The 27,935-nt window shown below is 45.2% G+C and overlaps 1 protein-coding gene across 2 annotated transcripts in view; it reads right to left on the bottom strand.

The window, feature by feature from the left end:
• WWP2 (WW domain containing E3 ubiquitin protein ligase 2) overlaps positions 1-27,935 on the bottom strand; it is a 523,918-nt gene that overhangs the window by 23,706 nt on the left and 472,277 nt on the right. For both annotated transcript variants that reach the window (XM_078669521.1, XM_078669522.1), the window contains exons 16-19: positions 18,017-18,150; positions 15,144-15,284; positions 7,644-7,764; positions 99-203 (exon numbers count right to left, since the gene is read on the bottom strand). In XM_078669521.1, coding sequence (XP_078525647.1) covers positions 99-203; positions 7,644-7,764; positions 15,144-15,284; positions 18,017-18,150 — 501 coding nt within the window. The remainder of the gene's footprint in view (positions 1-98; positions 204-7,643; positions 7,765-15,143; positions 15,285-18,016; positions 18,151-27,935) is intronic.

Below are 27,935 nucleotides of genomic sequence, written 5' to 3'. Positions count from 1 at the left end.
CAAAGGTAAGTTGGGCAAAAATAACTTGCAAAGCCGATGAGTAAACAAGAACTGTGTCGTGCGTGTAGGTGAGGGGACAGATTGTACGACACACTCACCTGCCAGAACCACTGTATCTGCTTGCTGTTCTTTGTGTAGTGCCTGTAGATTGTGTGTTTTTGCCAGTCAGTCATGTCAATTTCCTGCATGCCACAAAGCATTAGCTATGGAACAAGAGAAAACATCAGCAGGATTTTACACACCACTGGTTAACATACTAATGACAAAGGCTGCTGAAATGAAAATGAGTGAAAACAGATGCTTTGAATAAATGTATGCTAGCGCAACAACCTAGACAGCTGCATTATCTTATGCAAGTAAGCAAATATGACTTGTACAGGGCTGTAACCGAGTGGGTTTATTCAGACACTCAAAACAACATCCCTACATCAGCTATTCACTCACTTCTAATAGTTGTCAACTGTGTGAGCCTATTTAATGTTAGTGAAAACAACAAATATATAAGTAAACAAACTTTACTACCTCTATGCGGTTGGTTTTGCACTGCTGTCCTCTTATCGGAATAGGACAACTTCATCATAGTGAAGGGTAGGCAAATAGGACTCATCTATGCAAATAAGGTTGCCATGAACATTATCTCAGCCGGAGAAGGGCGAGCCACCCCTATAGGGTCTCCAGAAGGATTCTAAACCTCCTACAAGATATATTTCTCCTTAATCGCATGCAACAAACCTCTCCGCAGAACCACAGCATTCACGAGCCATCTTGGGCTGCAGTTATTAGAAGTGGGGGTGGGAGGGTTTGGGTGGGGGGTGCATGACATTATGGACAAGACTAAGTCACAATTCAACTTTCTATTCTATTCACCCTCAAGAGCTGGTATGATGCAGAAGTAGCAAAGGAGAATTCTGTTAATATGTAGGTCTTCATTTTGGCTGTATAGAGAACAGAGAAATCGCATTTTACTCCCTAAATGACCCAAGAGGAACACCCACCCATTTGTAAGAGCATGGGCTCCATCATCACATTTTTTCACTTGCTCAGCAACTGAGTGGTGGACTAAGCCTCTAAAGTGACAGCAGGGTGACACTTAGCGCTCTACAGAACACCGACAATAAATAATTACAAAGCTCCAATTTCTTCATGATAGGCATCCACAAAGGCAGATCAGCGGAATTAATTCTAAAAGATCTAGACCTTTATTTTTCCTGAATGAAGCAGTATTACTTGTAAGCTTGGGTTTGATCAATAAGTTGTTGTAGGACTTTAGGTAACTCCCTAAAAAAAGCAAGCAAAGGCCCCTCGACTGCTGGAGAGGTTTCAGATTCAGTGGGTGTTTGGCTGCAGCATAGAGGACTGTTCCTATTGAATAACAGAAAAAAATGCATTTTGTTGTGATCCGGATTGGCAGAATATAAACTAGACCGCTGCTGGAACAGTAGAGTGAATTATGGCTGCTAGCAGAGGTATTTGAGAATAAGTCGAGCTTGCAACGACATTTGTTTTTAACAAAATCGTGGCTATGGATTTGAAAATCTTTTGCAACTAATAATTTCTAAGAACTTTTTTAGAGGAAGGTGTTACAGTAAATATTGGACTTTACTTTTTTTCATATGCCTTGCCAATGAAAAGAAATGTGTACTGATAAGCTCATTCATCACTATAGTGCAAAATTGTTATTGCCACAGTACATCTTAATTTGAGCTAAGTAACCAATGCCTTTTGTCTCGCAGTTTCTGTTCTAGGATACCAAAACACCCGGAGCCACGATCACAAAGCTTAGTTACTGTCGTTTTATCTCAGTACACTCCATTTAACCCTGTCTTCTATGTCTGTGGTACAATATTTAAACTACTGCGCCGGAAAGAATGCAGAATGCCATGAACCATACAAGCTGATCTACTGAGTATAATGTGCTATTAATTACCATTTCTGGTGAAAAACTCGGGTGGGGCACTATGACCCACTAGAGGCTTTGCCTCTTGTCAACCACAGCAGAGAGAGGCAGAGAGAGAGGCAGAGAGAGAGGCAGAGAGAGAGAGAGAGTGCGTGAGTGTGTGTGTGTGTGTGTGTGTATATGATCTATTTAATCTAGATATACACATATCTCCATTAACAACTCTATATTACATCTAGAGTGACAGATGTTATCCATCCTGGCTATACTATTTATCAAAATTCATAAATATAACTCTAGATCTAAATTTCAGTCTCCATCTGTAAATCTAGCACTGTGCCTCTCTGTTAAACTACTAGGCACATCAGTATGGTTAAGGTTATATTCCTATTTCCAGAGAGAATTCCAAAACATTATTTTGCCCATAACTTTCACGCTTTTGATCACCAGTTTTCGTACAGCTTCCTCGAATTCACAAGTTCTTGAACACGTGGACTGTCTGAAAATGTTGGCCAAGGATTTAATTAGTTAAGACATGTATTCAATTACTTTTTGTACCCTTTTAGCATTCGATGCTCATTAAATACAGATAAAAAAATACACAAAAACTGTTTGCAGCTAATTTTACTTTGAATCTATAATGCAGTGGGAACAACAAGGGATACAGTTACAGCCCTAAAGGATACAATTGTTTACTGGAAAATGGTTTGTCGACCACCAGAGGTTCTTTTCGGAAGCACAAATTTAGGTGTACCAGTTGGAGTTTGCCCAACCCCGAGCAATCTATTGTATAGATATTCACCACTTTTATAAATTGGTTTCAGTGAGACATTTTCTTTGGGTCCTGGGGCAGTCAGAAGTAATGCAGCAGTATCCTTTGTTGGTCCTGTTGTTTACTATTGGGGCCCCAAACTGGGTAGCCAGGAGAATCACTTTCGGCACTTGATTCTCTCAGGGTGGGATGGGTGAGCAGCCATCCCAAAATGCTCTCACTGATACCAATTTATAAAAGTAGTGAATATCTATCCAGTTGATTGCTCGGGGTTGGGGAAACGCCAACTGGTACACCTAGATTTCTGCCTTGGAAAAGAACCTCTGGTGGTCGACAAACCATTTTCCAGTGCACAACTGTATCCTTTAGGCCTGCAACTTTATCCCTACTCGGTTTAATCTTTTTACATAAAATGTAAATACTGTCTTGGTGTGTGTGGTCTGAAGCCAGGAACTGTGGCATTGTAATGTGCAACCATAGTGTAAGATTCTAAACTGAAATATGGCTTTTGTGGCTGAGGCTGTGCGATGACAGCTGAGGTCTGAGTTGTAAATTCTACGTCACCCAAAGGATAGTTATGCTGTGCCAAGTCTGATCCTATACAACTTGTGCATCCTGAAAGAGCACTCCTGTCTCTTATCAATGTTAGTAGGTTATTTGGCTACTGAGGGTACACTTCTGTTCTCTATGTTGTGGTGTGCAAGTGGGTCCGAAATTTGGGCTTTAGGGCTTTCACCCGGGTGGGACGCAGAAATGGTTATTAATGCATGCATATGACTTTGGGTGTTTTGGGACAAAATGGATTGTGCTAGTGGCTTCTGCAATCTTCACAATGTTTTATATCTATGCCTTCAGCTTCTCCTCTCACAAGCCTCCGAAAAGGTATCGCCTTCTACCCTCTTGACGTCCCCATGCAGGCCTTCCCTACACTAGGCATCCATTTCAGGTTTGTTGCAGGCAGCGACTACACCTGCAGATTGTATGTCAAATCTATCATCTCACGATGCGAAGTAACCAGGGTCTTGCATATAGCGATGGTTGAGAACAGTCATGTGACCCCAACAACAGGACCATAGGTTTATCTCTTCTGCTCTGTTTTCATGCAAAAGAGCCAATATTATTAACTTGTTTGATTTAATGCTGTATCGTAGCTAAATAGCTACCTGATCCATGCATCTATAAGTAACAGAGGGTTTGTATTGTTTGAGCTGTTTTCACACGGGGAATGCAGGGAATACATAGTCCGCTAACATGTAGGCTCCAACAGCACTAATAAACACCATCAGGAAACATTCAATATAACATGTTAGACAGAACATGTTTTTTATACATCCAACACAACACAGATATACCACATACCTGGATATGATTTTGATCAGAATAGTACTACTACCCTGATGACACACTTCACACTTACCTTCTACAGCACATCAGACAGACCTTTTAAAACATATCCAACTTTGCCTAAATATTCAGTCAATTAGTTCTGATGATTCTGCCAGAGCACTCGCTGCCATCACTTCCCTTTAGCATACCAGTGTGCCGGGAAATGAGCATGACTTCCAGCTAGAAGATGCACAATTCATTTGGTAAAGGCCTCTGGTCTCATCCATCAAACGACAAGAACAATCATCCACACCTCACAACAAATGAATGTGACAGACTTGAATAACTGAAGAATAGACCTAAACATAATACTGAGCACAATGTGAATCAGACTTGGATCTACATTAGTGTTGCTAAGCATACCTATGGAAAAATGTGCCTTTTACAAGTGCCTCAAACTAAATGTCTCTGACAAAATCTTCAGTGACCCACACTAGTTACCAAAAGCAGAATGTGCGCTATTAAAATGTCTCCAACTAATTACCTCTAACAAAATATTCACACTAGATTCACATTGCCATTTATCAAACATATCAACAGACTCACTTAGCGAGCTAATTGTCGCCTACCGTCGCATCTGCACACTTGAAGATAATGGAACTTAGATTACGCCTCTCCTGTCTAGCTTTTTGTCAATGCTATGCTTTCCGGAGTCCTCAAACTTCACAAGCACCTATCAAAATGATCCTACATTTAATTTCTGACTTCTGTCATCCACTAGAAAATATGACCATATCTCATGCATTATGAAGGTGCTTGGCTGATTTCCCACTAAAGCGAGAATTAAATTAAGATATGCTGCCTCACTTCAAAAGTGATCCACCTCAAAAGACCTACTTATCTGAAAAAACTTCATCTAAGGTGATGAAAGAGGCCTCTAAGGTAAAAACTCTTAATAATGATATCACCGAGATGCAGGACCTCCCAAACAATGAACAAAACGTTCTCAGGGACCTCAAAACTTTACTGAACTCCCTTCTAGCAGACCTAGGAGGTGAACCCACTTAAAGTAATCCTGAAAATATCTAAAAACTCACTTCATCTGTTTATCCAGTAGTGTATATGACCCCAGGGAATCTAGATCCACTCCTCAAAGTCACTGTGTAACTGCATTTAAATGTGTGATTTTCTGCTGTTCAAGACAGTGTCTTAATGTAAAGCACACCAATACTCATGGTGAAACAGGGAAAATCTCCACTGTCTGTTTGGATTTTAGCTAGTTCAACTCCCTGTGATACTTGAATCAAAAGTTCTTGAACACTGTGTGTAAACTAGAAATGTAGTGATAAACAAATTTGCCACAAATACTTGTAGACATGTGAATGTATAACCTTTGTAAGATGTGTTCACCAACCATTCTAATGAAATCTTGTTTTTCTCGAACTGATCCTTTAGTGGGTAAAATGGGAGTTGGCTCAAAGCCATCTTGCTAAAAGGTCCATCAAAAGGGCAGCGTGCAGCACTTTGCCGTGCGTATCATATGTGGATCAAGAATAATCACCCTCTTCGCTGCCTCACAGACTCCCTTATTAGGTGCCCAACATATAGATGGAAGCAATAGATTTAATATGTCGGTCTCCTTGTGACTGCCCCATACTCCCATGAGGGTCACTTCTTAGAGTAAACCATCCAGAATCACATTGTTTTTCTGGGATAACAGCTTGTTAGGGAGTTGCCCTCGAGTACAGGATTAGCGTAGCCATCACCTATCAAAACTAGCTTTAAAAATCTAGAGAATCTGCTCGGCACCCTTTTACATTAGAGTGGACACTGCCTATCTACACCATGTCTGGAAATCATCAACCATTGGCTAGGCATGCTCAAACTCGAACAAACTTTGAAAACATTTTGTAATTCAAAGAAATTCTATGTTCAACTACTGCACTACTGAATCCACAATAAGCAAAGCAGTGGTTTTCAGAACAGTAAATGCTTCATTCACCTGGTGTGGAAAATTTCAGACTCTCAAGGAAACATTCAGTGGCGTTATGCAAAATGATGGCGCACCACTGCAGAATGTGATGAGGAGCCCCAGAGACACCCATATCTCACAGATATTCATTGGCCATAGGATGAGTATGGCACCCTTTAAAGAATTGGGGGCCCCTTGTTATATCTCATATCGGTACCCTAATATAGGTCCAGGGAACATCGTACACTTTCCCTACATCAGCTCCAGTCATTTCATATGAACTAGCCTTATAAGGATGTAACTCCAAATAAGGAAAGATTGCCTTGTATGAGCATAACGCCTTATAAGGTCTGCAGCCTTTTATGGACTAAACCTTTCACCTAGTTCATGACGAGGGTGGGTTCTGCCCGATCGATACTGCTAAGACGTCAACAAAGCACATATGAATAATTAATGAGTACACTCTCCAGGAGGTACACTTCACCTCTCCCATCGACGCACAAGGTTTAATCCCCAAAATGTCATCCTCATACGGAACAATGGGTCACACGTACATAGACTGTATAAATACAGCACTTATTGCTATCAGTAAGCAGGAGGGAACCGAGACTTCAAGGCCGACACTGACCAGAGACGCTGCGGCTCCGGCATGCCATCACTCCAGCTGACAGTGGTCTATCCATCCCTTGCGGGGTATCCAACTCAAGTCCAGGACGGAGTACCACACTCTCAATATTCAGGTATGGGGGTTCGACTAAATCCTAGCGGGATTCTTGGCTCTTAGATTCTAGGCTATTAGGCTCTTAGGCTCATTTGCTCTTTCGCACCTACTCACATGCTATGTACACTTAGGTACATCTAGACAGGCATCTTAGGAGTACGCACTTTATTTTATAAATGCATTCTATATTCATGTATAGGTTCATGACTGTTGCAAAATGGCAGAACAATACTATTCCTTTTTATTCACTGTACTACTGGTTCCATATCTCTGTTACTGTGTTACAGTCGTAACAGCGCAATTATTCTACATGAGAACTATTGTACAATACATTCTTATTGTAAACACCTTCGACTGTCTCTTCTCTGCATCTCTCTGAGCAAAAACAAGCAAGCACGAGCGATTGGGTGAAAAGTAATATATTGTTTTCACAAGTCAGAGGTTATTGTGTTCTAAAGTTGCACAAACTAATCTCTCTGATAACAGGATATTCTAGTGGCACTGCGAGCTAGCTAATCCGAACCATAGGCTAATGTACGCGGCGGGGGTGTACAGGGTTAGTCTGTCACCAGACCCGCAGTATATGTTATCCGTAATCGTCGTAGGTCCTGCATGACAGGGTACTTTTTGGGACTACACTACACCCTAGAGTGTCCGGGGTACCACTGCTCCACAGGGGCTGCAGGGGCCATTACGCCCCTGGAAATAATACAAGCTGTGGTACGGGTACCACATGTCAGCCCAAAGTTCAGGCAGCCGAGGGACGCAATGGACACTGAGCCACAGCACCAACTATACTATAAGTGGCAAACCAAAGTGAAACCAGGTAGCTTTGCAACTGATATATTTGACTCTGCAAAATACACAGACTGGGGGGGGGGTAGGACAGGCAGTAGTAGAAACAAAATAAGTTCAAAAGAGTTCCTAGCATATAAACTCATTGCCCGGTTCTCACCTCCAACTCTTTCTCATCAAAGTAGCGCAGCCACTCGAGAGGTGCCACCTCATTGAAGCCATCTAAAAAGGCCTTGGTCTGCTCCTCTACTCCTCTGGTGAACCTCCAGTCAGTTAGAAGCCTGAAACCAAAATGCACAAAATGACACACAAGACCCATCTCCCCACCTCATGCGAAAAAAGGATGGTATGTAAGAGAGATTGCCAACATAAACCAGTACCTTGAGATAATCAGCAAACACTCACACTGAAGATGAAAATCAAAAGTATTGCTTTCTAATTAGCGTAGTTAGGAAATTTTCTCTCAAACAGATATATGAGTTTTGCTGGGAAGAAGGTCAGTGTGGAAATTCAAGAAACTTTACAAGAAATGGCTTTTTAATGCTGCCACAGGAAGAAGGATATAAGGAAGTATAGACACTCTGAAGCAGGAAGGGGTGGCAATGTGTTGGTTACTGTTGGGAAAAAAGAGTATATGTACATTCATGTGAGCTCCATTATACCATAATTAATTTATGTCTATGCAGCAGTAAATAATGCGTGAATGGTGTCACAAATAGTATTTTACACACCCAAAAGCATAGCAGATGTACACAGAGGAACAATCAGAATAGGGTGCCGTTGTTGCTGCGAGAGGAGTACTGACTGCCCTTGCTTGGCTGCCGCTTGGGGAGATCTTACCGCTAATTACTGCCACTGCTGGCCGCACTCGCGGTTCCTGGCCGAGAATATACACTTTCCTGGGCATTTGCTGGCGCCTGCGACCTGGGGCGGCTCCTCAACTGAAGGAGATTGCGCAGAGAACGCCTGCAGGGACTCATTCTACCAGGAGTCCCTGCTTCTTCATCAACACCACCTGGTCCCGCGTTGTGACTCCGCCCACTGGATCCTGCCTGTGAGATATCAGTAGCCTGGGCACCCGCTGCGCGGGAGCGTCCCGGGAGAAGCCCGGGACAAGGGCGGGCCGTCTGTGGCCGTCCGGGGCTGGCCGAGGCTGGGCTGGGCCACCCCCCCAATTTGTACTTCAGCATATTTCCATTGAGTATTGCATTCTGATACATCTCGCAGCTTAGCTGTTTGGTGGTAGTTGTTTTGAAGCTTAGTGTGCCCGCCAATGCCAATGACAACTCGATCTGGCAAGGGAAAGGGGGCTGGGGGAGGTTCAGTTATTGGTGCGATGGACCAGTTTATTACCAGAGCCTTTTCTGTTATTGAAAAAGAGATTGCCATCACAGAGGGCCGTCTTTCACAAGAGTTCCTTAGCCAAAAGCGCTCCTCCCTAGGACCACTGGGTTTGGTTGTATCCGCAGTGCAAATAGATGAGCTGCCGGACGAAGCCTCATCTGGTCCAGATCTGACAAGAATAGGAGCTATCAGGGCCAGATTGGACAGGCTTAATGCCCTTAATTGTAGCATATATCCGTCTACACAGCCTACATTGGGGCTTGCTCTGAGTCCATCTGCAGGGGTCCAAGTTCCCTATAGCAATTTCATATCCTCGAAGGAACCCCCTGTACACTTAGAGGCAGTGTCTAATAGCGGACCCAGATTTGCACCTATTAAACGGAAAAGAGTTACAGACTATCAAAGAGTTGGTCACTTAAAACCCTCAAAGAAGTTTAAGGGCAAACTTTTTATGGGCAGCGTGAAATCGACAGGGCGGGGGGAGGTCGGGAACCACCATACTAATATTTTTCCGCAAGGGTTTCCTGCGACTGGTGCTCAGGTGACATGTACCCTGAGAGAGCCAGAGAGCGGAAAGCTTGCGCCTACCACAATATTGGCTACCCCTGTCCAAATGCCCCCTTTAGATCAAATTGAGAAAATGTTGAAATCTCTCATTCTCCCGGTTCTCGAAAGGGTGAAAGTTCTGACTGAGAGGATTTATCAATTTGAGCAGGCCACCCTTGATAACTTTTTTTCACTCAAGTCCTTAATTAAATTACACACCAAAATCAGGGAGGGTGCACCAGAACTACCTAAAGACATGCAGTCGGATCTAACATCTCCAGAAGAGAGGGGGCAAATTGTACCAGAGGAAGCTACAGGGATCTTGGTGTGTGTTAACTCTCCTACTCAAGGTGGATCCACTCAAACCAATGTCCAAACTAGTAAGACTTCTACTTTGGACAAAGGGTCCAAAAGGCGCCGCCAAAGTTTGACGGTCCAGAGTAAGGTCTCCACCATTACTATGGGAAATAGCGAGGGCCTAAATGGTAAACAATCTGATCCAACACATACGCCTATCATAGCTAATAAAGGCATTATTGATCTCCCCCATATTAACCTACCACCAGAATGCCAGCCGTATGTAGTCGTGCTTACTGGGGTAACACCTCGCAAGCCTGGCTACCAGGAATCGTATAACAAACTTAAAAATAAAACGATGTTCTGGCTAAATGAAAATAGACCTCTGCCCAACTCATTTGATGGTCAGGTTCTCCACGTGAGAAGAGTTAGTTGGGTTGGGAATAGGACCAAGGATCTGCCAGGAGATTGCATCTTGGCTAACTTTAGGGATCCTAGGGTGGTTAGGTATATCTGCAACCTCCAGTCTAGTTTAGGGAATACAGGAATTGGCACATACGAACTCAGCCACTTCCAAACTCTGCCCGGTTTTCAACACGTTGCTAGTTACCAACCTAGGGGTTGGAGGGACAATAGGTTCCATCCTCAAGCTGATTATGACTACCATCAGTGCTATATGCCCAAGGGAGGTCGTGCGGTACACAGGTTGGGCTATGGCTGGTGACAAGGTACTCATCCCCCTGTTAAGCTAGCTGAGAGCCCTCTAAAGGATATGGATTTGTATGGGGAAAGTGAGGTGTTCGAGGTCCCTGAGGGCGGAGTTTCTGATCGGTCCAATCCTGTTGCTGGACCGCAGGATTCCCAGAATATCTGCAGGTCTGGGGAGTGGAAGGACACGTTTATGGAGACTGGCGCTGGGCATAGTCCGGTTGCTACTATGTACCCCGCTGAGGAAGTAATTATGAGTAATGATGTGAGGATCCTCAGCTGGAATATAGCAGGCATCTCTAGGAAACTAGCTGTTCCCGATTGGAACCTATTTATGGAGTCTTTTGGGATATGTATCTTCCAAGAGACTTGGGAGTGTGGAACCCTGCCACAAGGTTGGTTACACTACGTTTTTTGTACCAGCAACCCTCCCCCACTCCCGGAGAGGTCGCCATTCAGGAGGCCTCCTAATCTGGATTAGTATCTCCCTGGGTTGCCACACCAGACACCTTGTATCCAAATCCCCTGATATACTAAGATTGTCAGTCATGGGACCACGCAGAGGGCGTACATTGGAGATATTTAACATTTACGCTAGAGGTACTAAAGGTGGCTCTCAATCTCCAACTATCTCCATGCTGGGAGAGGAGCTTAGCAAGTGTAGCAAGAATTTATACGTCCTGGTTGCAGGGGACTTTAACTGTACCTTTGAGCCCCTTGCAGCTGATGACATTTTGGACACTTCCGTTGAGGATGCTAGAAGGGGTATTCCTGCCCTTACTATTCCGCCTATTAAGAGATGGTCCCAACAGTCCATTCAGCTTAACATCCTAACCTTAGAATTTGGTTTGAGGGCAGCGAACGGTAGAACACTATCAGACCCTTCAGGTGCCCATACGTTTAATAGGGTAGACCACAGTTCACGGACAGATTACTTCTTACTCGATCTAAAGCTTTGGAGTTGCATGCGTGACATGGAAGTCTTGTCTACCGTGGATAGTGATCATAATCCGCTACCCTTAAGTTTAAACTCGTTGTGGCTGCTCACATATGATTTACATGAGCCACAATTAAAAACTACCTCAGAAGTTTGCCCTTCAACTGGAGGGAGGCGTCTTAAATGGTGTACAGTTGCCCTAGACGAGGGGTTGGTGCAAAATATAGGGGCTTTGATGGAAGCGGCCATGACCAGGCTGGACACTTTCACCCTGGATCCCTCAGAGGTTTTTGGTCTCTTTTGCTATACCACCAAAGCTTTGGGAAACCTATTTATAAAACCATGTAGGGATTCCCTGGCAAGGGGGCACCAGAAACCAAAGTCTAATTCGGGCTGGTTTTCCAAAAAGTGCCGGCAGTCGAAAACAGCCCTGGTGAAGGCAGTTAAGCTGAAGGATCCAGAGCTGATTCGGGCCGCTAGAAAAGATTATAGGCTCGCTATCAGGGAGGCAAGGAGGGACTGGGATGACCAGTTTTGGTGCGATCTAAAGGCAGCCAGTGCGGGGAGGGATGCCGGTGGCTTTTGGAACTTGGTAAGGATCAGGAATAGGCCTGATAGCACCCTTATTACATGCAACATTACTGGGCAAGCATGGTTTGATCACTTTTCCCTTCTTTATTCTACCCATCTAGTTGATGGACAGGGGTTGATTACATTACCATCTCTGGACCTCTCTGCGGGTGGAAGTTGTGATCAAATCCTTGGTCCCAAATAAAGAAGCAGGCACCCAATGGGTTACCGGGGGATCTACTCCGTCTTAACTCCAATGAATGGGGGAGGCTTATCTCAACCCTTCTCAATGCTACCTTTAATGGTGTGGCGATTCCAGCTTCTTGGAAGGGGGCCGAGGTCGTCCCGATTTTTAAAAAGGGCTGTCGGGACGACCCAGCAAATTATCGCCCTATAAGCCTTATAGATTCCACCCAGAAGGTAGCTGGTAAGGTGATTCTTGGGAGAGTGCTCCAGTGGGAGATTGAGAACAAAATCCTTTCGGATTTCCAAGCTGGATTCATCGATCAGGTTTTTAGACTGATGCTCATATACTGGAAGGTGGTTGTACTAGGCAAAGGCAGTCTTTATCTCGCTTTTATCGATTTGAAGACTGCCTTTGACCTGGTGCCTCGGGATCGCTTATGGGGGGTACTCTCTGACTTGGGGATCCCTGCATACATTCTGTCCTTACTGGTGAAATTGCATACTGGGAATTTTGCTCAGGTAAGGTAGGGTACTCGGGGCCAGAAGACCGCTAAAATCACAGTGAATAGGGGTGTCCGTCAGGGTTGTGTTCTTGCCCGCACTCTGTTCTCATTGTATGTGAACGGAGTGGTGGAGCACCTTTTGAACAAACCATCTGATGCTCCCTCCCTGGCGGGCAAGAAAATACCAACTATCCTATTCGCTGATGATACCCTGCTCATCTCCAAGTCCCCCATGGGCTTACAGAGCCTTTTGGACAATTTTCAGTCTTTTTGTACCAGCAGGGGGCTCAAAATCAATGCCGACAAAACCAAGTATCTGGTATTGAATCCACCCAGGAAGCTTGGTCGACCACCTGTATTGAACCTCGTGCCCCTGGAAAGGGTTACGGAATTTGACTATTTGGGTATCCGTCTATCTCATTCCATGCAGTGGGGTCCTCACCTCCAGAAAATGTTGCTGGGCCACAAAAGGGTCGTGGGGGCACTTCTTAAAGAGCAGCGCTCGTCCTCATTTAGACCTATTGCTCCAGTTTTATACATTTATAGAGCAAGAGGAGTTAGTGCAGCACTTTATGGGGCAGAACTCTGGGGACTAAACAACATTGAGCAGCTCTCCAAATCGGAGAATACATTTTTGTAGGATTTGATGTCCCTCCCCCAGAGCACCTTTACGTTGCCTCTGTTGCTCGATATGGGTTGCCGCTCGATTAGAGACCAGGCCCAACTTCGCCCGTTACTATTATGGGCTCGTTTGTGGAGGGTCCCAGAACTTGCCAGTTATGCAGAAGGGCTGCTGGAAATATTGTCTATGCCTGGCTGGTCTAAAATTGGGTGGCTCAAGGATGTTAAAACATTGCTTGATGATCTGGGGCTTGGGGATGCTTGGGTATCTAGAAGTGTTCCCCCTAAAGCTGTCCTCAAAAATATGTACTGGCAGTGGGTAGGTAATAAATTAAGTTCCAAACCCAAGCAAAGCAGGACAACCACCGGGTTCCTTAGGATCAAGGATGTGGCCCTCTGTGAACCTTACCTGGACTTGATCTCAAAATCCTTTGATAGGGCTTTGTATTTTAAGTTTAGGGTGGGTTTGTTACCATTGAGAGAAATGTCTGCTCGCTGGAATAGCCCGGCACAAACGTCTCCCTTCTGTATATTTTGTATTTCCAGGGTGAAGTCTGTTGCCCACTTTTTATTCGAATGTTAGCTTACAAAACCCCAAGGTCTAGGTGGCTAAAACCCCTATGTAGGGAGCTAGGTACCAGACATCATATAGTCGCTTTGCGAATTCTGATGTCCGACACCCGGCCCCTGTATGCTTGTGGCATGGCCAAATACCTCGGCTGGGCTTGGTCAATCAGATTTGAACGGCTAAAAGTAATTGTTTAATTGTGGTAATGTATTTAGACCTTTTTTATTTAATTTATTGGAAAGTACATATTTTTAATTGGTTAGCCAATGGACTGTAAATGTCATGGTTTTTAACTGTTGTTTTATGTAATGCTTTTAAGATATTTTCCTTATCGAAATAAAGCTGATTTGACTAACTGACTGATTAGCGTCAGTAGAAAGGATGTCTACTCGACATGAACTTAAAAAAGATTTACACAAGCTGGTAGATGCTGCTCAGAAACAGCAATCATTGAAGTCGGCATGTGTTTGGGGACTGAAACTTGTACTAAGAAAAGTGTATTTACTAAATTGTGCAAAGCATGTGATTCTAGAATAGATTTCACGTCAATTTATTTTTTTTACCTGTAAATACAGTTTTTCTGATTTGATGTTTTCCATAGATACACATGCTTGAATTATTCTCAGTCTTCAGCTGGATTATATGTATGCCAATAGGAAATAAATAAAATATGAGAATTTATTAATGATCCGATTGTGGTGACATATGTACGTCTTTTGCTGGTGCTTCATGTGGAGTCTGTGAGATAGACTGCTGTTTGTGAGATAAACTGTTATTGAGTGTGCATGTGCTTCTCTTGATGCACGCATGTTTTAATTATACTTGTGATACAATGGGCAACCAATGAAGCACCGTTGGGTGCAGTGGATACTAGTAGGGACTAGCTAAATTGGGGAAGGAGGGCCTTGCAGGTGTTGTAAATAAAAGCTAACATGAGCGCTCCATACAGTGCTTACAGCAAGGGTGTCCAAGGCAGGTCCATGCGGTAGGAGTCCATGTTGGATTGTTCAGCATAAATATACATATGTTTAATCTAATGGAATGAATTTAGATAGTCAATGCTCATCCTGAAAATGTAGCATGGATCCAGCAGCTCCTGTATACTTTAGACATCCAGTGGGCAGATTGAACTGTTTGGATCAACATTGTTCATAGAATTATTATCTGGGTCACATCATGCAAAAAGAAAGGATCTGATACAGTTTAGTGCATCTTCAGCAAGGCTGCGTGGTCTGCCAGCATCTGTAGTAGGACCCTGATTTGGATTGTGTCAACAGCAGCTGATGAGTAAAGGAGGCCAAGGGAGGCTATACTTGTGCCGTCTTCCTCTCATAACTCCTGCATGCTATCCTAACTCAAGTAGTGCTAAAACATACTTACATGATATACTCCTCCTTGTTCTCCTCGGTCACTCTTATACTTTCGCCCCCTTCCTTAAGCTCATAGGTCGTCACTTTGCCAAGAATCTCCATATCCTGAATGAAGTATAGCTCCAGCTCACATTCCTCCAGGTTATTCTCCCTGAACAAAGACATAACAGTAAGAAAACTGGGTAGAAACACCTCAGCTTGAAATCATACCAGCCACCAAGAAGTAAGTCACAGCTTCACAAGACACACTGTTAGGGAGAACTGCGCATAAGGACCCTTAGAACAAAAGATTGAGGAAGACAAGTTATCAATTAAAGTTTATGTGAGAGGCCCAGCCTAATGAAAGACATTAATCATGGCAAATGCCAATGTGGGTGGCAAGCCCATAACAAAACAGACTGGATTAGACCAATCAATCAATCAATACATTTGTAAAGCGCGCTACTCACCCGTGAGGGTCTCAAGGCGCTGGGAGAGGGGGGAGGGGGAGTGCCGCTACTGTTCGAAGAGCCAGGTCTTGAGGTGTTTCCTGAATGTGAGGTGGTCCTAGGTCAGTCGTAGGTGGGCGGGGAGGGAGTTCCACATCTTGGCCGCCAGGTAGGAGAATGATCTTCCTCCGGCGGTGGTTCTGCGGATCCGTGGGACGGTGGCGAGGGCGAGGCTGGCGGAGCGGAGTTTGCGTGTTGGAGTGTAGACCGTGAGGCAGTTGTTGAGGTATTCTGGACCTATGTCATGGAGCGCTTTGTGTGCGTGGGTGAGGAGCCTGAACGTGATCCTTTTGTTGACGGGGATCCAGTGCAGGTCTCTCAGGTGGGCTGATATGTGGCTGTGGCGGGGGATGTCGAGGATGAGTCGTGCAGATGCATTCTGTATGCGTTGGAGTCTTTTCTGAAGTTTGGCTGTGGTTCCTGCGTATAGGGCGTTCCCGTAGTCTAGTCGGCTGGTGATGAGGGCCTGGGTGACTGTCTTTCTAGTTCCGGTAGGGATCCACCGGAAGATCTTACGGAGCATGCGGAGGGTGTTGAAGCATGATGATGAGATGGCGTTGACTTGCTTGGTCATCGTGAGAGAGGAGTCCAGGATGAATCCCAGGTTGCGTGCGTGGTCTGTGGGTGTCGGTGCGGTGCCCAGTTCTGTGGGCCACCAGGAGTCATTCCAAGCGGATGGGGATGGCCCGAGGATGAGGACCTCCATCTTGTCTGAGTTCAGTTTCAGGCGGCTGAGTTTCATCCATTCGGCGACGTTTTTCATTCCTTCCTGGAGGATGAGTTTGGCGGTGGATGGGTCTTTAGTGAGGGAGAGTATCAGCTGGGTGTCGTCGGCGTATGAGATGAGGTTGTGTTTGCGTGCGATAGTGGCGAGGGGGCTCATGTAGATATTGAAGAGGGTTGGGCTGAGCGATGAGCCTTGGGGTATGCCGCAGATGATCTCGGTGGCCTCAGAGCGGAAGGGAGGGAGGTGGACTCTCTGGGTTCTGTCGGAGAGGAACGAGGTGATCCAGTCCAGGGCTTTACCTTGAATCCCGGCGTTGTGGAGGCGGCTTATTAGGGTGCGATGGCAGACTGTATCAAAGGTGGCTGAGAGGTCTTGGAGGATGAGGGCGGTAGTTTCCCCGTTGTCGAGTAGGGTCCTGATGTCGTCAGTGGCTGCGATGAGGGCGGTCTCGGTGCTGTGGTTGGCTCGCAATCCGGACTGGGATGGGTCGAGGGATCCGTTGGCCTCGAGGAATGCGGTCAGCAGTTTATTGACGATCTTCTCGATCACTTTCACCGGGAAGGGAAGAAGAGAGATGGGGCGGAAGTTTTTGAGGTCTTTAGGGTCCGCTGTGAGTTTCTTCAGTAGGGCGTTGATCTCTGCGTGCTTCCAGCTCTCTGGGAAGGTGGCGAACGCAAGGGAGTTGTTTATGAAGTTCTGTAGGTGGGGAGCGATGATGGTGTTGGCTTTGTTGAAGATGTGGTGAGGGCATGGGTCGGAAGGAGAGCCGGAGTGGATGGTGTTCATAGCGTAGGCAGTGTCTTCAGTGCTGATGGGAGTCCAAGCGCTGAGGGTGGTTGTGGGGGCGTTGGTTCGGTGGCTGGGGGCGGAGTCTGGGCGCCGAAGCTATGGTGTATATCGGCGATCTTGCGGTGAAAGAACGTGGCGAGGGAGTTGCAGAGGTCTTACGACGATGTGATGTTGTTGCTGTTGGCGCTGGGATTGGAGAGCTCTTTTACGATGCTGAAGAGTTCCTTGCTGTTGTGTGTGTTGTTGTCCAGCCGTTCTTTGAACGATGTCTTTTTGGTGGTGCGGATTAGCTGGTGGGGTTTGCGGGTGGTGTTCTTGAGGGCTGTCATGTTTTCTGTCGTCTGTTCGCGGCGCCAGGTTTTCTCGAGGGTTCGGCAGGATTTCTTCGATTCTTTGAGGTCATCTGTGAACCATGTTGTTTTCCTGTTGCTGGAAAACTAAGACCTGGCTGCATTGAGGACTCATCTTGTACAGCCCAAAATAAAGGATCAAACACAAGTAACAACTGATTTGACATCTAGATATATAACATTAAACTGTGAAGAATAGATCATCTGTGGCAAAGGAAACAATATAGGACCATGTCATGTAATGAAAGTGAAGAACCTATAGCTTTGAAGCCCATGTTTCCCTCTTTGAATGCTAACGATTGCATTGGTATCCCCACCTTCAACGTTAGGTTGTCTGACTAAGTCATCAGGAGGCCTGTTTTTTGCTTTTAAAATCTCATCCTTCAATTCATGAGTTCTCAGGAATGTACATCTGATGCACCCTAGACAGAATACTTTTCATTTCCAACATTCGGAATATTGGCTTGGTGCTCAAGAATAGATATAAATACGCCAAGAGTGCTCATTTGATAGCTCCAGTTTCACTCACTTGATCCAGACAATGGAGTTGTAAAATTCTGGGTCGATGGATTCCAAGTCCTTGAGTGTGGGCTTCTTATTGAGCATCCTTTTGTAGAAGGGCAGCGTGAAGCCTGTGTCTATGAACTTCATATGATACAGGGCCTGTGAAAATAGATAGAGTAGTGGAGTGAGAAACCATCAGGGTAATCACCAGAGGACAACGTTCACACCACATGTGCAACACATTGCAAGATAAATTCATCATCAACGCCAATGCACTAAATTGAGCATCAACTTCAACGCCCCTACATATTACACACACAGGGTCAACTTGATCAGTGAAAGCAAAACGTCATGCACTATACCACAATGGGAAACTATTCCGGGCCCCCTACTAGACAACTAAAATGATTTCAAAGCTGTGTCATCATGTAGAATAAAGAAAGCCCATCACTTATAATTATTGCAAGCGAGCCTGAACATCACATGTGTATCAGGTGACACTGTAATGACCACAAAAAGGTCTTGTCATTAATCAAGGAGTAACTCAGTACAACTAGCCCCAATAAAACAGCCCTTGCAGGAAAATACTGGTCAAGTCCCATACAAACCCCACTCCTTCAGGGACCAGTTAAAATGTATATGGGACACTAACTTTGGGCAGGTTATGAGTGCAAATGTTTGGCCACATGTACAAAGGCTTTCTGTGGTCGCAGACGGGCCATTTTGCAAATACAAAAAGGCTTTCTTTTTTCATATTTACAAAGCCCTTTTTGCGATTCGGTAACCAATTACTGAATCCCAAATTGGGTTTGTGATTCAGTATTAGGAAGGGGCGAGTTTAGGGCGTCCCTTCCTAATACCGAATTGCAGTGGTATGTGTGAATGATTTGCAAACGAAATGCGGTCGCAAAACATCCACATTTTACCACTTACTTCAAGTAGGTGGTATCCCATTCACAAATGGGAAGGGTCCCCAAGGAACCCCTTCACCTTTGAGAATGTTTGTAAAAACATATGCATTCTGTCTTTCTTTAAGAAAAACGGGCTGCATTTGGGGGGAAAAATCCTTTATTTAAACGCAATCACAGACATGGTGGTCTGCTGACCCCAGCAGGCCACCATCCCTGTGATTTCAGCGATTCCCAATGGTTCGCAAACAAGACCTACCTCATTCATATTCATGAGGTAGGGTTATTTACGACCCACTGGAAATCGCAAACTGTGTCAAAGACACATTTGTACATTGATTTTTGCAATTACCAAACAGCAAATCGCACAAATTCTTTATTTGGTAATCGTGAACAATTAGCTTTCTACACGTGGCCCCTAACTCTCCAATTTACACAATATCTTAATCCCTGGCTTCGTATCTGCAGGGCTTCCGTCCTCTACCACATACCAGCCATACACTACCATTAATTTAAATAACATTTCACCTGAATCACAAACCAATACCTAAGCAAGGACAATTAAGTATTTTATAGAGTAATAGCTATGGTAGAGGACTTACACACCATAAAACAAAACGATTCTCTAGTTGCAATTAGATTACTGTGTGAGCAGGCGGATTTCAAGTTCCGAGTCACGGGCCAATTACAAACCCTCCATTATGAATTGCATTTTCTCTGAGCCTGTTTCCATTTACGCTATTTAAAGCAGTCGCCCGCGCTTCTGACAACATTTGGCTTTCAGTGAGTGCCAGGGCTGGAGGGAGACGTCACTGAGTCAGAGAGTGAGAGCAGCCAAGATAAACGCAGACAGCGTCTAAAAGAGAGCCTGGGTGAGTAACAGTCTGAAGTTTTATTGCTGCCTTGTCATACTTAGCAAAAGAGGCAAGGCCATGCTGAGAGGCCCGGGGAGCAGAAAGGCCACTCCCCTTTCCATCAGTGGGCCTGAGAAGGTGCACAGACTGTACTGAGATTATCAAACAAAGGGCACATAGGACAAGACCCCATCACAGTGGTCACTCCGTTGCAGTACAATGCCTAGAAAGATTCACTACCAGGTTTTTATTTAACCCCTTCTATGCTGATGACGGCCCCCGTCCGTCATGCATCACGGTGGGCGTGTGCTGATGACGGCTGGGGGCCGTCATGATCCCGCCCACTCTTAAAAACGGCGCAGAATCGCGGCCGCGCCCAAGGGGGGCTATTGGTAGACCAAATGCCCAGCCTCTTTATGTTTCCGTACGCAATCCATCCCTAAGCATCTTATTCACTGCCTGCTGACCACCTCAGCAAGTGGTCAGCAGGCAGTGCAGGAGATGCTTAGGGAGGAAGTGAGCACAGGGCACGGTTGATCACACAAGGGGGCGGGGCACACAAACTAATAGCTCTGACCTGAAAGATGAGCTGGTGATTTCTGGTCAGACAAGTCCAACTGCTGAGGGTTCATTATTGCCTATTGGTTTCACTGAAACTTTACAGGGGTCTACAGGTTTCAATTGCTCAACTTCTAAGTGGGACCGAGGTGAAGAGGAAGCAGGCAGTCATCATCAGCTGAAAAGTGGGCGCTATCTTCAGTAAGCTTATAAATTTGCCTGCAACATCCCTGGACCAGAGGTGACATAGCAATGCCCATGGCCGCATCTGGCGATCACGGTTTGTTTCTGTTCGGATACAGATTAGAAAAAAGATATTTGGTAGGGACCATACTAAGTTGTGCTTGTATGACAATAAAACCCATGCACATCATGTGATAACAGGTGGTACGTTACCAGAATATAACCATAACCATCCTTTAAAAGTCTTAAAAAGGCTATGTTGTCACCGACATCCCACACCCAAGTAAAACATCACCAGATTCAACATCAGTCTATGTAGCAGGTATTTTAAACCTCTAAACTACGCTCAAAACACTGCTCCCTGACAACTGCATCAGATGCCAGATTTGTGGTTCACGCTGTCCAGCTCGTGTTTGTTTCAGACAAAGCATTAACCAAATGGACCTATAATGTTCCGTGCCATGGGTGTACATTTACTCGATTGAGCAAGATGTACGGTGTGTGCTCAGGAACATAGTAAAGGCATTCCACGTTTCTTAGTAGATGGAGCCTGAGGTTTTGCCTAACAGGATATGTTCACCCTAAGGCCAGAGGCTCCTTTGCCGATATCTGTTCCTCCCAGTATCAATTATATCTGCCTAACCTTCAAAGATGTTTGCAACAGGGCTATGTTTCCAGGTACAAGAACTATATTATTTTTCAGAACGCAGACACTAGCCAGGAATCTTTTGAACAGTCAGAATGTAACTATTTACTTCAGCGCAGAAACCTAGCCATTTTCATAGACCCATAGCTTTGAAAAGTTATCTCAATTATAATGTGGGGCTACACCCATAATTATGCAGTTGTCTTAGTCTGGATTTTTAAATACTGAAACTAAGGAGAGGCCTGATGTACAGTGCTTAGGGGTCACTATGACTGAAACAACCTGACAATCCTCAGGCATTCACAGTTCACAGCACTCCACATTCAGGATACCATTGAAAGTGGTAACCTTAACATTTGATGAAAGGCATAACTTGGGACCAGCTGCGAGCAGTGGCTCCCTGGACATCTAGGTAGCCTGTGTGTGGTGCACTGTTTCTCTATCCCTCCCCATATGCAAACCTTTCTTCACGAGGCTATGAGTGCCTAAGGAAGCTGTCCATGTCTTGAGTTGAAGAAAGCCCACAGTGTGTTCAATGGCAACCAATAGGCATGTTCCCAGCGAACCTCCACAGATGAATGCCTACCAGAAGGCTACAGACATTAGTCCTGCCTAACTTTTCACAACATGTCGGGGACAGAGCTGGATGTGCCCCAACCGCCTTATGCTGGTACAGGAAGGAATGGTTGGCATATCCGGGCTTTTGTAATGCCTTTCTCTACCTAGAAATGAACCATTTCTGTCATTCATAGCAAAGACTGGGACAAGGGCTATGAAAGATGCATGCAGTGACATATCTTCGCTTGTAGTTTTGTGCCTTCATTTACTTATCTAATAACTATTGTGTTCTACAGAACCAGAGGATTCATTAATTCAGATGCAGAGGGTCAAATAGAGAAAAATCCCTGCACACAATGAAAACACAGAAAGCTCTACAGCAACTACTGCCGCTCAGAGAGTGGGGAGTCGATGGGGAAGACAAGGTCCTTTCACAAACGTTGAGGGCTAGGAACGAGGAATACATTTAAAATCCACTCAGAAAGGGTAAACAAAAGAAAACATTCCTTAGATCCTATGACATTATCAGATTTTCGAGCCCTGACTGGCAGATCAGTAGCCCAAAGGTAGTCAACACTCATAGTCAAAGAGCAGCAGTAACAAGAAGGGCTGTCATCTTCGTTTCCTTTCCAGGTGCTGAGAAAACCTTGGAGCTTACCTCCACTACATCTTTATATATGAACTTGCTAGGGGTCATACAGATGGCTTTGGGTTCATAGCTCAGCTCCACATGGCAGCCAAAACCTTCGCCTGTGTCAGAGAATTATCAGGAGAACATTTTCCTTCCTTGGCTTCTTTCAGGAGGTTAAGACAACAATTACCCTGCTATCTCATCAGGATTATGCTAATATGATCTGCTTTGATGCCCCCTAATAGCTTTTAGAGCCCCTCAGAAGGTTAAAGAACATTGCAGCAAGGTCCTTCTACATAATCAGCCATGAGACCATACCAGTCTGCACTGTGATAAACCTTCATGGGCTTCTGCATGTTCAATGTGCAATGCGTGGTGGACCTTCATACGCCGCACACATTTGAGACGTATCAGCCCAGATGCAGACTCAAATCAAAAACTCATCTTTGCACACAGATCCCCCCCAAATGTCTCTGGTTCTCAAACATTACCCAAAATTCAACACAATTTAAAGAATGGAATTTTTCCAAAGCAGTTCAACTCCCTTCTGCGCCTCATCAGAAATATTAATGATCTTGTAGTCTTTAACAAAATTCGCAAAACTCATTAATCCTGACAGTGGTATTGGATCTAGGTATCGTGGCGCCACACAGAAAAATGGCTAAAGAACGGTGATGGATCAAACCCAGATCTTTTGACTGGGTGCGAGTGTTTGATTGGTTCAGATGATCCGTCCATCACCACCCCCTTTTGTACCGCTTTGGCCGCCATAAGTGTGGCAGGGTATGCTCAGACGTGAGTCCCTTGCTCACTTTGCCACTGGATTCAAGCAAGCCGGGCTGAAGACGGCTGGAATGCCAGAAACCTGTCCTCGGAAGCTTGTTTCCGGTCCAGGGAAGGCATGGCTTGGCAGTTCGGGCTGGACTGTTCCCATGAGCCACAGGGTCAGACTGATTTGCATATAGCCATGTCTGAACTGGGGTGGCAGAGTGGGCTAAAGAACGGTGATGGATCAAACCCAGATCTTTTGACTGGGTGTGAGTGTTTGATTGGTTCAGATGCTCCGTCCATCACCACCCCCTTTTGTACCGCTTTGGCCGCCATAAGTGTGGCAGGGTATGCTCAGACGTGAGTCCCTTGCTCACTTTGCCACTGGATTCAAGCAAGCCGGGCTGAAGACGGCTGGAATGCCAGAAACCGGTCCTCGGAAGCTTGTTTCCGGTCCAGGGAAGGCATGGCATGGCAGTTCGGGCTGGACTGTTCCCATGAGGCACAGGGTCAGACTGATTTGCATATAGCCATGTCTGAACTGGGGTGGCAGAGTGGGCTAAAGAACGGTGATGGATCAAACCCAGATCTTTTGACTGGGTGTGAGTGTTTGATTGGTTCAGATGCTCCGTCCATCACCACCCCCTTTTGTACCGCTTTGGCCGCCATAAGTGTGGCAGGGTATGCTCAGACGTGAGTCCCTTGCTCACTTTGCCACTGGATTCAAGCAAGCTGGGCTGAAGACGGCTGGAATGCCAGAAACCGGTCCTCGGAAGCTAGTTTCCGGTCCAGGGAAGGCATGGCTTGGCAGTTCGGGCTGGACTGTTCCCATGAGGCACAGGGTCAGACTGATTTGCATATAGCCATGTCTGAACTGGGGTGGCAGAGTGGGCTAAAGAACTGTGATGGATCAAACCCAGATCTTTTGACTGGGTGTAAGTGTTTGATTGGTTCAGATGCTCCGTCCATCACCACCCCCTTTTGTACCGCCACACAGAAAAATAGCACACAATATTATTTGGGGGTCAAATATTTGACGGTGCTAAAAGGTGAGGAGAACCACCCAACTCCCCAGGACAGGCCTCCGCCCTAAGCAATATGTAACAATCCTTAGCACACGTACATCACATTCAAAGTAACACAGGTATGTCGCGTTTTTTATTCAGCGTGAACATAAATAATATGCATGAATATATTCTTCTTTCTTCTTCGTTGGTCTCTTTAATGTTTGTCAATCTTCCCAAAAACCTCTCTACAGCCAACACGTGTTTTGTCGCACTTGGGAGGTCGTCCCGCGGCTTTCTCAAGGCTATTACTTGTGGTAGTGCTGTTTTTTTATGTGGTGATACTTCCGACCCACATTGGGTTTCTGGTGTGGTGGCGTCAGTGTTCCAAACTTTATTAGTAAAGGTATCAGTTTCCTTGGGTTCGAAATCTTCTCAGAGCCTGCTCCAGTAGTGATGAATCCTTTAAGGCGCCACCGCGTTCTTCAAAAGCCGAGTACGCTCCAATTCTCAAAACGCCTGAGCTTACCAAAGTCCCACGATCCTCAGAGATAATGGATAACCTAAACAATTCCCCTTCTCTCACAAGCTCACAAACACAGCACGTTTCCAGTCCTCACGTAAGACACCTACATGTATCTCCACCTCCACATATTTGAACACACACAGCTATCCTCTGCACTGCCCGCTCATCCTTCGCATGAGAGTTTCCCTTCCTCCAAGCAGACCTTGTCGCTCCTCAATCAGAACAGAACTCTGGTTCTCAAACATTACGCCTCAACATACTTACACCTCCACACTACAGCACACATGCACAGTTAAACCACACATAGCTCCCTTAACCCCTGTCCTGAGATCCTTACCTCGAGTCTGATAACCCATGCACCATCAGTAATGGACTGCATCAAACCCTGGACAACATGAAAGGAGCACCTATTCTAACACCTTCACTTCAAGCCCCACCCTACCAAGCCACATGTGCACCGTCATGCCTCCAATAGCACTGACCATCATTTGAAAATGCTAGGGCCTGCCTTATTTTTCAACTTCCTACGCCTTCCATACTTGAGGGGCTTACTGGCATTTACCATTTCAATTGTACTTCCTTCATTTAATTTTGAAATGTGTTTACTCTGTGACCTCTATATTGGTTGTCTCTTTTCTATACACCTAACAATCTGTATTCTTTGCTCGTATTTTCAAACTATCTTGGTCTGTCCCGTGCTCCAGACATTGCTTACTGATTCTCATTCTTTCACAAGTCAAATTGTCAAAACATGCCTGAAACCTTTCATTTCTCTTAAGCTGAATAACCGTATCCATGTAGAACCACCTTATTCAAACATCTCGATAACTTTTCTGTAACCCAAATTTCTTTCCAACGTGCCATCATTTTGCCAATTGTAGAATGCTTCTGTGAAATGTATATGGTTTATAACTAAATAATTCTGATAACATGAAAAGCTTTATTGTATCTTACTAGGGTTTAGACTCCAAACGTTGGATCTAGCGATTAAAGCACAGAGGGAGGACACCTCTTTCGTTGTAACTATTTCATTTAATCTGACCTCACTTCTACCTTCCCTGCTTTTATGGAGCAGGCTGAAGATGATCTATCAAGTATGATGCACTGATTGCAGATTATACATATCCGTACCTCTTATTTGCCTAGCATTATACAACAACACCCTTCTCCCAAAAACAAAACTCTGTTGTACTTTAGGACTGTCCATTTATGGACTTACGCAGATTTTACATGTAGAAATCAAGGGACTCAATGCGTTACTTCTTTGTGACTCTGATTGTTTCAGTAAGGCTCTACCTGCTTCATGTGTCCATAGGTTCATACGCACATAGTAAATATATCTCATGCTCATGAGACATTCTATTTTGCAATGATGGGAATGTGCCTGCCTCTGCAACAAAGAATTTGAAAGACTTTCTTCACAGGTTAGGAGGTTCTCTGTTTTTAGCAAGACGCTTTGCTCACCAGCGGAAATAAGAGTATTGGCAAGAGCTAAAATAAATCCAGGGCTTTTAATCCACCTCACCTTGGAGCTCTGGTCATAGAGTATTCCTAGTAATTTCATGCTGAGATTCTACTTCTGTAGGGACATCTAAACATTTAAGACGTCTGTGAGTAGGATACAGATTACGTTTCTTTAGGCCATCTGAAAGGCAATTCCTACTTATCACTCTGGGTATTTTGTGGAGGAAAGCTCTTGGCTACCAGTATTTTGCAAATATGGACCTTGCCCACCTCAGAACTTAGGCTGACGGGTATTTAAAAATGTGCATTTTTAGAGATGAATTTGTTATTAAGAATGAAAAATTAAATTATAATAAAAATAATATTTGGTCACTGTATGAAGCTGGCTCTTTATACAGTACACCAAAATGAGGAACACTGTGCAGACTCCAGGCAAACACCAAAGAAATTACAGAGGCACAAATGACACTCCAAATGCTTTCTTTTGTGGTAGCGTGGGCGAGCAGTTAGGCGTATCAGAGGGTAGTGCTAAGTATTTAATGCACACACAAAGACAGTAAGTGAGAAATACACTCAATAATGAAATCAAACATCAATTTATAAATATAACAAGTACTTTTATATCAATTTAGATACCAAGATCATCTGAATTGGGTAGGTACTTTTCCAGTTATGAATTTTTACAGTTTTCAAAAATGGACACTGCAATTTCTGGATCTGTACCGTTATCCTATGTAGGAAAAACATGAATTGCATTCTGCCACTTAGCAGCGACTTACAGGACTGTTCTGCAGGACTCAAGGTGAGTATGGGGAAACATTCAAGGCCACACCAATAGGACACGTCAGGAAGCTCTGGGGCATCCAGGTGCAGAGGTATGTCACAACGTCTGCACAAAGTCAGGTGTCCCTTTCACTTTAATGGAGAAAGGGACGGGTACAAAAGGGGCTGCAAGCAGGGACTGGGGGACCAGTCTGGGGGTACCTACAGGGGGGCAGAACCCTTGAGATCCTCTGACACACAGGGACACCCTTGGTCCACTTCTCCTCGGACTGTGAGGCTCAGGAGCAGTGGTGTCTATGGTGCTGGATCTGGTGCTGGAGTCTCTCGCAGTTGGTGAGGGCCTGCAGAAAGCGGCTGCAGGCAGCGACTGGAAGTCCAGTCTGGGCAAATCCAAGCATAGGCTTAGCTCTTCTGAGTCGGGGCATCCCGTTGGCACTGTCACCTCCCTTCGACTCGGGCCCTGGAGCGCGGGTGCATAGGTGCTTTGAGACGCCGGGTGGCGGAGTTCACAGACTCACATCTTGGTCTTTGTTTTGCAGAAGAAGGGCAAACAGGGCAGCGGTGTCACTCACAAAGTGAGTTTCACTACCCCTGAAATCCTTCGATGTGCAGGTCGGTCTTTCTCGGCATTGGTGTACGGGCTGGATATAACAAGCCTTCGCTGCTGCTAGGGGTTCAGTACCTCGGGTATTGGTCCAGGGCTCTGGTTGGTCCTGATGTCCTCTCACTTGGTGGAAGGACAGATCTGACCATGAGGAGTACAGGGTCCTATTCCTGGGGAGCTGCTGCGTCGTCCTGGTCGGGAAGCGACAACTCAGTGGACGGCACCTTGTGTCATTGGTGCCTACAGCTGCAGGGGAGTAGCTCCTCTACTCCAAGAAAGTTACTTCAGGCAAATGGGAAGCACTGGCAGCCCTCAGGGTTTCTTGGAGACGGCACAGTGGCAGGACAAGTCTGCTATTTCTATGATTGTTAGGAGCAGTAGTCAGGTTGGCAGGGTTGGCACCAAGGAAGGGATTGCTCCTCGGTTCTCATGGCAGGAGTCTTCTTCGTCCACTCCT

Source organism: Lissotriton helveticus, chromosome 12 (genome assembly GCF_964261635.1).
Source record: "Lissotriton helveticus chromosome 12, aLisHel1.1, whole genome shotgun sequence".
Taxonomy (NCBI): Eukaryota; Metazoa; Chordata; class Amphibia; order Caudata; family Salamandridae; genus Lissotriton; species Lissotriton helveticus.
This window is presented reverse-complemented; position numbering and strand designations above follow the sequence as displayed.